General features: G+C 38.4%; 1 protein-coding gene across 4 annotated transcripts in view; it reads right to left on the bottom strand.

Annotated features, from left to right (window-relative positions):
• Positions 1 to 3,372: 3,372 nt before the first annotated feature.
• Positions 3,373 to 11,044, bottom strand: part of u2af2a (U2 small nuclear RNA auxiliary factor 2a) — a 16,882-nt gene continuing 9,210 nt past the window's right edge. For all 4 annotated transcript variants that reach the window (XM_017470598.3, XM_017470592.3, XM_017470622.3 and 1 more), the window contains 3 exons: positions 6,238 to 6,324; positions 4,318 to 4,569; positions 3,373 to 4,205 (listed from right to left, as the gene is read on the bottom strand). In XM_017470598.3, coding sequence (XP_017326087.1) covers positions 4,071 to 4,205; positions 4,318 to 4,569; positions 6,238 to 6,324 — 474 coding nt within the window. In that variant the 3' untranslated portion in view covers positions 3,373 to 4,070. The remainder of the gene's footprint in view (positions 4,206 to 4,317; positions 4,570 to 6,237; positions 6,325 to 11,044) is intronic.

Genomic DNA, 11,044 nt, shown 5'->3' with positions numbered 1-11,044 from the left:
ATACATATTTTGCACACTTATTGTTGTTTTTTTTTTTTTTTTACTGATTTGTACTTTCACATTTCTTTGTTTAAAGACTTCTATGTATCAGTAAATTAGGTAAACATTGCTTACTTAACTAATCCATATGGTAAGCTTGTTAAATTTTGCATACTTATTGTTTAGTATTAACTTTAGCTTGCTCCTGCTGCAGTGGTGAGTTGGCATAATAAAAAAAAAAAAAAATGTAAGTGGTGCATCCATCAACTGTAAGCACACTGTCAGAGTTAAAATTTAAAGTAGCATTTTTGTATAGTTACCTCTATTTCTGAATAAATAAGCATTATGTCACCAAGTCTGTTTTGATTTGATGGACAGAAGCTGTACTAAATGACGAATAACCTAAAAATCACAAATTTGACACTTTTATATATGCAATTTATTAGAACCTTAAAATAAAATGACAGCTAAATAGTGAAAAAATTGTAATAATTGTTGTAATTATACGAATGAATGGCAATTTTCTAATAGTCCATCACCTGAATCTTTCTAATTGGGATGGGCCTCCAGTCAGTGTTGTTCACGCAGAATTCATTCAATGTTACATAGATGAACTTTCTACAGTGAAAAAAACCCCCGCTTATTTAAAAAACAGTTAGTTGAGCTGAGGCTCAAACCCTGTTCACTGGTATAATAAACATGCATGTTACCACTACACTGTCCTAGCACGCATACAAAACCTCCTTAACTTAAATACTATAGTTATTGTACTTGCACTATGAGACTCGCTCATGATCACTTTATATTTTACATAATCTTGTAATTAGAAACGTTTAAATTAGGTTTATCATAAGTTCTGATGAGAAACGTAATATTTTTATGTGAAGGGGCACATTGGACCACAAATTTAATTTTCATTGTACTGTGTTCAACTACAGTATTTTGTTCCATGCGCCACCTGCTGGTTATTGTGTGAAGCACAACAAATTAATTTAAATTCTTAGAGACATACTTGCAGTATACCGCGTGATCACATGTGATGAAACGCATGATACCTTAAAGGCCACATCTGTAGCTCTAGCTCTGTAACCAGTCAAATCTCAAACTCACAATTTTTACAGCAAAATACTATTATAGAGGACTTATTTCTGTGAAAATTTCAGGTTCGTGTCTGGTCCCCCACCAGAGATATTTAACACAAAAGTGAGAGGAATTAAGAAAATTGCACTTTCTCACCCCCATAAAAATAACAGAAGTCTCAAACCTGAAATGTTTTCTAATTGGCATGGGCCTCCAGTCAGTGACATGCACACTATACTTACCTAGGTATCCCCTAAAAATTAAGACTGAGACTCGAACTCTTCCCATTATAAAAAATGTAACCGTGAACAATGTTGAACATTACATTTTCACTTAAGGTCTAAGACTAAGGAACATAAATGTGCAAAATGTTTATATATGTTCATGTACCTCGTAATGTACTCTAGAGATCAGTTTTTGTTCAAAGAAGCTAGGAGCAACCTGAGCCAAGATATTGAAGTTTTGGTTATACATAAACCAAGTAAAAAATAAAAACAAACAAATAAATAAATCTAGTGGTTTTGCAATGCCAATACATAGATGTATAGAGGTAAACACTCAAAATACAAGCAACAAAGTCAAGCAACCTGTACTGGACCACTTAAGATGGAATAACCCATATCAGTTAACATGAACAAACCATGAATTTCAACATTCATACAACATAGGCAACATCAACAAAGTTAGTAATGGTAGTATTAATGAATGCTTTTATTTAAATAATTAACAAAAGGAGCTTAATAATTACCCAATGTTCATACCATCAGAGAGTAAAAAAATAAACTCTAATAAACAATGATCAATATGAGAAAACACCTTAATACACTTGTTTGATGTAAAATTCAGAAGAGATTATTTACACCTTGAGAGCAATTTTAGAAAATGTATCATCATTTATTTTTTGCAAATTTATGTACACTTACTTTTAGTTTTGGATTGAATAAAAATTTGAATAAATGTTTCTTTAAAATGTATAGTATATATTAATGCACCTAGGGTACAAACATCACTGCTATTATGATGTAATGATAATAAAGTCTTTATTAGTTACATATACATTACAGCACAATGAAATTCTTTTCTTCACATAGCCCAGCATGTTAGGAAGCTGGGGTCAGCCATGACACAGCACCCCTGGAGCCAAGAGGGCTAAGGGACTGGCTTGAGGTTTCAGCAGTGGCAGCGTTGGGGCTTGAACCCTTGACCTTCCAATCAGTAACCCAGATCCTTAACCGCTAAGCTGCTACTGCCCCATATAATTCCAATCCTCAACTGTCTACTTTTGGTGAACATGTGCTTACTATAGCCTCAGAGGCCTATTCTTAGCTGGCAGGAGTGGAACCCACTGTGGTGTTCTGCTGTTTTAAATCATCCACCTCAAGGCTTGCTGTGTTTCCTGAGATGCTTTTTTGCTCACCATGGTTGTACAGAGTTGTTAACTGGGGGTACTGTAGACTTCTTGTCAGTTTGGCCATTCTTCTCTGAAGTCGCTCAACAGCAAGGTGTTTCTTCATGAAGAACTGCTGCTCATTGGATATTTTTTGTTGTTCGCACCATTCTTTGTAGACTCTACAGACTGTTATGTGAAAATCCCAGGAGAGCAGGTTCTGAAACATCTGGCACCAACAACTATGCTACGGTCAGGGACACCAAGATCAGATTTTTCCCCTGTTCTGATGTTTGACGTGAACATTAACTGAAGCTCTTTGACCTGTATCTGCATGATTTTATGAATTGTGCTACTCCCACATGATTGGATGACTGGATATTTGTGTGAATAAGCAGGTTCACAGATAGATTCTTCTAATGTGGCTGGTGTACATGATTTGTTTAGAAAGGCTGCACTACAATTTTAGAAGACTCCAGAATTAGTTAAGAGCAGCAGCATTTATGGATTAACCATGCGTTTAAAATATAAACTCTTTCCTTTTTTTGGTGCAAAATCCATGAAAGATATCGTCACAAAGGAAAAAGCCAATAGCATGAACATAGGTTAAATTTACACAGAGCCATGTCGAGAGATTTCAAGAAGAGTCTTTGAGGACAACTTAAATTCGGTGCGATGTGTACAGACAAAAACGCTAATTTGCAGCTTGATAGGTTGATAATCAACTTTCATTTTGAGCAGCTTCCCAACTCCAGTCCTGAGGACCTGCTCCCAACACATCCGATCCAAGTCAGTGGAGGTGTGGAGGTTTAATAATGAGCTAACAAGCTTAATCTGATGTGTTGAGAGGAAGGAAAACTAGGCTCAGTAATCCAGACTGCAGCTATGAACCACCGATTCCAAATAACAAATATACACATCCATAAATAGTCCCCCACCCCCAAGATTTTTTTATTAATGAATTTGAGAAATCACATCCTCAAAAAACAGAATACCAAAGAAAAGCACAACTGAAGAATGAAACCAGCAGGGATACTCCAACCCACCCACAGCTTGGTGTTCTCCATCTCTTAAAATTGTCCGAAAAAAAAAAAAGGGCAGTAGATGTCAGAGGTTAGATTTAAAAAAAAACGACAACCCTAAAACCAAATTTGGTTAGATCAAGTCAGGAGAAAATGTCTTACAAACAAAAAAGTCAGACGAAATAAAACTGAGGAGACATTTCTTTCTTGAAAAGAAAAAGGGGGGAAAGACGATGGTAATAAACTTGGGATAAACATGTACAGTAGCTGGATCCAGTACTGAGATTGTTCTATATACAAAGAAAGCAAGTCACTGTATGGTCTCTCACATTAACCGTGCTATTTATGCTTCACAGTCAATTTATTCCACCATTAAAGTCCAAACACAAAGAACTGTTTTTTTTTTGCTGAACAGTATAACTCCAAAATACTGCAAAGCAAGGAATTCTTATGGTGCGTCTTCTTTCAAGTCATGGTGATTTCAAATAATAATTTAAAAAATTAAATGAAATCATGCTTTGCCCCTAAAAATCTTCTTAATCCATGTCCATGTAACTCTCTCATATCTTCATCAGGTCTCTCATGCTTTCCTTCCGCTGTCTCTACCAAAAGTCTCGGCTGTGGTAGGCGTCAGGATCGCAATATTTGGTCACCACCACTCTGTTGGCAAATTTCCTACCTGTTAAGCCTTGCATGGCTTTCTGAGAGTCATACACAGACATGAACTCCACGAAGATCTGCCAAACAGAGAGATATAAGAGCTATGACATGAGGTGGGGTGGGGGGGGTGGTAAAGTTTTCATCCATAAATGGCACTGAATTTTTCTGCGCAAGTGTGTCTATATCTACCTTGCCAGTACCAGGCACCTCGAGGCCGTCTACAGGCCGCGGGATCTCGATACTCTTCACTTGGCCGTATTTGCTGCACTCATCCCGGACGTCTTCTACGATCTCCTCGTATTCCTCGTCATCCAGCAGCTCCTCGGGGGACACCATGTTCATCAGACACAGCACCTCGGTGGGGATGCCGCCCATCTGGTTCATGGAGCTGTTCATCAGGCCAGGCACCTGCAGCGTCACTGGTGTCTGGTTGATCCCAGGCTGAAGCAGGAGGCATAATAAGAGGCGAGAAGGGGAACAAGGACTGGTCTTATAGTGGAGTGGGTCTACTCCACTTCAAACAATTGGCATCCTTCATAAAAATAAGTAAAACATACTATATACTATGTATGTATGCTGCAGCCAAACATGCTCGATTTTGCTGCAATTTTTTTTTTTTTTAAATTGCGATGCAGTTTTTTTTAGCTTTTTTTTTTTTAAACTACTTCAAATTGGCGAAACTAAAATTGCATGAAATTGTTTTGCATGGTCTTTCGCAGTGATGTTTGCTGGTAAATGAGACTGTTTAGCTCTATTCATGTTTGATGCACATGAATCTATGGGGGCTTTGACTGAATGTGATGAGGTCACATGACACATCTTGAACCAACTGTGCTGAAAATCTAATTTCGAAAAACTGAAAACTCCTCCGAATATTGCCTGCAATAATAACATTTGCTGCTTTAAGATATAGAGACACTGATTAATATCCGGCGAAGCTTCCCCTGCTGAGATCAAAAGACTCTTCCTATAATGTTTAACAAGCCTGGAGACACTTAAAGAAGGATTTTATTCAATGTCTCCATGCAGAACAACAATTTTTTAAGGATTTCAATAGGGATTAAATCATTTTGTTGCAATTATTTCTATTTTGATTTGGATGTTTGAGATCACTGCTGAAACACAAACTTAAGGCTTAATCTCCTGGCAGATGCAACCAGTTTTTGTATTAAAATATCATGATGCCATTCAAAGACTCCTGGACCACCAGCCACAAAACAAAACCCCAAAGCATCACTAATCCTGCATGTGCATGTTAACTGAGTTTCCACATCGAGTCTAATCTTTTTTTTTTTTTTTGCCGCGCTGCTCAAATTGAATTAAAGCACCAGTACATGGTTGCAAGTTTTAAATGAAGATGAGTTGACACAAAAGGTATATATTATACAGAAAAATATATTTGTAGAGTAGTATATTTCATATCCAGTTAATTTTAATACATAAAAAAGTTTATATTATATATTACCAGTTTGATGTCAATGATGAAGTAAAAATGCTTTTGTTTGTGGTGAGTGAATGGGAGATTAAGAGGAGTTTTTTTTAGAATTCAGTCAATGTTAATATGAATTAATAACATTCAATAAGTTAAGAAATCTTACTTTAATCTTCAGAATTTAGTTCATGTGTTCATGATAATTTGAGTAATGTGCTTTCTGTTTAGGATACCAGTTACTGTGAAACATCGTGTTGAAATGGAGATTAAAGTTTTTATTTGCATTTCCTTCAGAATTGTGGAATTAATTATGATTAATTTAAAAGAAGGTATAAAAGGCAGAACCACCAAACTATCGATATCGGCCAAGATCACTCTGAATAATTGGCTATCGGTAGAGAAATTTAGTATCGGTGCATCTCTAGTGGGAACTGGCCATACTAATTTAGGGAGAAAATCGGAGAAAAAATTATTTGTTTAACTGCTTAAATATGTTTTGTGGAGCATAATTGATGACAGATGTTACAAATACGCAATATTTAGTCTCACTGTTTGGATAGATTGACAATAAAAACTGGCATGAAAAAGAACAGAAGCACCAGGTAATCACGAGATCATCGCAATATCTACCAGAATATAGTAGATGAACATGCCTGCACCCAAACACACAAACTCACCAGTGTAGTGTTCTTGGATCCGACACTGGCTCTCTGGACTAGGAGTTTCTTGTCCCCTAGCTGCATGCCATTGAGCCCAGCGATAGCCTGCATCACAGAAGAGTGGAGAGATTACAATGCATGTCACTTTGTACTTTCAATACCACAGGCCACTTTACATCCTAGAAAGTGTACACTATTTCTAGAGGACAATAATGGAACTGTCAATCACTTGGTCATGCTTCCTTGGTCTCTGCCTCCAAGTCTACGTTACATTCTGCAAATGTATGATACTTTCTGCTTCAGCAACTTTTCATTCAATTCTCCCAGCTTTTTGACTTTGGCTTTTTGGCTTTTTGACATGTTTGGACAAGCAAACATTTGATCCTCCTTGAAAAAGTGCCTATTAATAAAGTTGATGTACTTGAACAAAACCACAAAATGAGCTTTTTCAATCATTTATTCAACAGAAATATCAATAGATGTGATATTATTCTGTGGAAAAAAGTAAGTACACCCTTGGCCTCAGAAGCTAGTATTGCCCCCTTTAATGGAAATAACTTCCTTTATGCATTGTGCATAACTGTCCACCAGTCTCTGATATCGGCTTACTGGAATTTTTGACCACACTTCCATGCAGTATTCTTCCAGTTACAAGATGTTTGAGGGTTTTCTTGTATGTACTTCCTGTTTTAAAACTCTTACAACATTTCAATGGGATTCAAATCAGGGTTTTGACTAGACCATTCCATAACTTTCAATTTTTTCTTTTTGAGCCATTTCTTGGTGGATTTGCTAGTGTGCTTAGGATGGCCTCACATTATCTCTCTAATGTGAGGATGGCCTCACATTAAGCACACTTTGATATGATGTAGAGTCATAGTTGAATCAATGAATGCGAGCTGTCCAATCCCTGAGGCAGTGAAGCAACCCCAAACCATAAAATTTCCACCACTGTGCTTCACAGATGGTATGAGGTGCTTCTCCTGAAACGCAGTCTTTGGTCTGCACCAAATACGTCTGCTGTTACTGTGGCCAAACAACTCTATCTTTGATTCGTCTGTCCAGAGCACATTATTCCAAAAGGCCTGGTCTTTGCCTATATGCATTACATTACATTTATTCATTTAGCAGACGCTTTTATCCAAAGCGACTTACAAATGAGAAAATACAAGCAAAGCGATATATCAAGCAGAGAACAATACAAGTAGTGCTACCATACAAGATCCTTAATTGAGTTCCAAAAGAACTAAAGTGCGCACAGTAGAAGTGCAATTTATTTAGTTATTTTTTAAAATGAGTTAGTTAGGTGTTCACGGAACGGGTCTTTTTTTGAAGATGGTGAGAGATTCTGCGGTCCGGATTGAGATCGGAAGTTCATTCCACCACTGAGGAACAGTTAGTTTGAAGGTTCTTGAAAGGGACCTTGAGCCACGCTGAGTAGGAACTACTAAGCATCAGTCGCTAATCGATGGCAGATTGCGTGAGGGAACGTAAGCCTTCAGGAGAGAGTTGAGGTAGGAGGGTGCTGTTCGAGACAAGGTCTTGTAGGTGAGCATTAAGGCCTTGAATTTGATACGGGCGGCTACAGGAAACCTGTGGAGGGAGATGACGAGGGGTGTGACATGGCTTCTCTTGGGCTGGTTGAAGACGAGGCGTGCTGCAGCATTCTGAATCATCTGAAGGGGTTTGATGGAGCTGGCCGGGAAGCCCGAGAGTACTGAGTTGCAGTAGTCCAGTTTGGAGATAGCAAGAGCCTGAACTAGTATCTGTGTAGCCTGTTCGGTGAGGTAGGGTCTGATTTTCTTGATGTTGTACAGGATGAACCTACAGGACTGAGCTGTTCTTGAGATGTGGTTTGTAAAGGTCAAGCTGTCATCGAGAATCACCCCAAGGTTCCTGGCCATCCTGGTTGGCTTGAGTGTGGTTGAGCCGAGCTGTACAGTGAGGTTGTGGTTGATTGAGGGACAGGCTGGGATCACGAGAAGCTCAGATTTTGCCAGGTTGAGCTTAAGGTGGTGTTCCCTCATCCAGACCGAGATGTCCGACAGGCAAGCAGAGATGCGTGCAGAGACAGCTGGATCGTCAGGCTGGAAGGACAAATAGAGCTGGGTGTCATCAGCATAGCAATGATATGAGAAGCCATGAGACTCAATCACCTTCCCTAGAGATGTAGTGTAGATAGAAAAGAGGAGTGGACCCAGAACTGACCCCTGTGGAACACCAGTTGTGAGTTGCTGAGTTTCAGACAAACCTCCCCTCCATGATGCCTTGAATGATCTGTCAGAGAGATAGGATTCCACCCAGCGCCGAACCGTTCCAGTGATGCTCACTGGCAAACTGTAGTCTTGCAAAGGCTTTTTCCTGGCACGCCTTCCATGCAGATCAAATTTGTGAAAAACTCTTTATGATCGTAGAAGCATGCACTTTGGCGCCAACAGTTACAAGACTTACTAGCCGATCCTGTGATGATATTTTGGGGTTCTTGGAGACTTCTTTTTGCATCAGACGGTCTACTCTTGGTCTGAATTTGCAGGGAAGGCCAGTCCTAGACAAATTGGCAGTCGTTTGAAATCTGCGCCACTTGTAGATGATTTTACAGTGGAATGATGTATTTCAAATAATTTGGAGATCTTTTTAAATCCCTTGCCAGACTCAAGCATACACAACATTTTTTCTGAAGGCCTTACAGAACTCTTTAGATCTTGGCATGATGACACCACACACACCTCAATAGCAAAGGGAACACCAGACACTAGATATGAGAGGGGTATAACTAAGACCACCTGCACACCCTAAGCAGGTTCTAATCAGTGGCACCCAATCTTGATCACCTGATTCTAATTTCTCTGTTAATTTTCTGTTAAATTAAATTGTGAAATTTAATACAAAATGGCAATTTTATGTGTCATTTGATAGAGTGTACCACCTTTATTAATATGCACGGTTTCAAGGAGGATCTAATGTTTGCTTGTCCAACTAAATAAATAAATAAATTTCCCACAGGGTGTACTTATTTTTCCCATATGACTGTATATTAAGACAAACTGCATTATGATGCACTTTTCTGAAAGTCTGTAAGACTTTCACACCAAATCCACAGTTACTCACAGTACCAACACTTATTTTAATGTGGCACTAATATTATGGTGGTACTCACTTAGCAGATGTAAATATGGTGACACAATCATTATAAAAATATCTACACACCCCTGTAAAAATGGCAGATTTTTGTGAAGTAAAAAAATGAAATCATGTCAGAACTTTTCCCACCCTCAATGTGAAATTACAACACATAAAAATGAAGTAAAAAACAAATCAGAAACATTTTAGGGAAAATAGGGAAGAAAAAAAAAAAATTACCATAACCTGGTTGCATAAGTGCACATGCCCTTTTATAATTGAGGATATGGCTGTGTTCAGAATGAACAAATCACATCCAATCTCTTGTTCAAAAGTAATTATCATACAGCTGTCATCAATGAAAGTATTCTGACTAACCCCACATAAAGACCAGCTTGCAAAGCATGTACTGCATCGCATTGTCGAAAGGTATCGATCAGGAGAGGCGTATAAAAGGATTTCCAAATCGTTTGATGTACCATGGAACACTGTGAAGGTCATCAACAAGTGGAGAAAATGGAGCACCACAGTGACGATCCAAGAACAGGACATCCCTCCAAAATGTACAAAAAGACAAGATAAAATCTTAACAGGGAGGCTGCCAAGAGACCTACGGAGACATTAAAGGAGCTGCAGAAATATCTGACAAGTAATGATCACTCTCTGCATGTGGCAACAATCTCTCGTATTCTTCACATATCTGGGCTATGGAGTAGTCTGGCTAGACCATGGCTCTTTCTCACAAAACACATCCAGCCAAACTAAAATCACCCCAAACCACATGGGAAAATGTGTAATGGTTAGATGAGACCTTATACCAAAAGGTATAATAATACCAGTTTCAATGGGTATGGCACAAAAAACACCACCAAAAGAACACTATATCCATGATGAAGCATGGTGGTGGAAGCATCATGCTTTAGGGATGTTTCTTTTCAGCCAGAACTGGGGCTTTTATCAAGGTGGGGGAAATCATGAACATCTACAAATACCAGTTCATTTTAGTGCAAAACCTTCTGCTATCTGCTAGTAAGCCCAAAGATGAAAAGGAATTTCTCCTTTCAGAATAAATATGACCGAAAGCCTACATCCAAATCAACAAAGGAAGGCTTAACCAAAAGAAGATCAACGTTTTTGAATGGCCTAGCAAAAGCCCAGACCAGAATCCAAATAAAAATCTGTGCGGCGGCATGAAGCGGGGCTGTGCTCAGGTGATGCCCTCACAATTTGATGAATCTAGTGTGTTTTTTCAAGAATGAGTAGGAAAATATTGCCAATAGCCAATAGGCAAGTCAAGCTGTGCCACACTGAGAGACCAAAAAGACTGAGTGGTGTAATAAAATCAAAAGATGCTTCAACAAAGTATTAGTTTAGGGTTGTGCACACTTGTGAAACAAGGTTATTGTAAGTTTTTTTTTATTTGTATTTCTGCCTCCCTAAAAAAAAAGATAATTTCTGATAATTTTTCACTTTATTTGTATACTTTGCAATTTCACATTAAAGGGGGGAAACGTTCTGAAGTGATTTGTCTTAGTTTCTTTTTTTACTTCACAAAAACCTGCGATTTCCACAGGGGTGTGTAGACTGCTTATAGACATTGTACATACCATGGAACGTGAATACAGCTTTAAATATTGTGACGGGATTATTTTCGCTTATCACCTACTCCAGTTTAGTTTGCCAAATAGTGCACCTGACATTAACG

Source organism: Ictalurus punctatus, chromosome 1, assembly GCF_001660625.3.
Source record: "Ictalurus punctatus breed USDA103 chromosome 1, Coco_2.0, whole genome shotgun sequence".
Taxonomy (NCBI): domain Eukaryota; kingdom Metazoa; phylum Chordata; class Actinopteri; order Siluriformes; family Ictaluridae; genus Ictalurus; species Ictalurus punctatus.
This window is presented reverse-complemented; position numbering and strand designations above follow the sequence as displayed.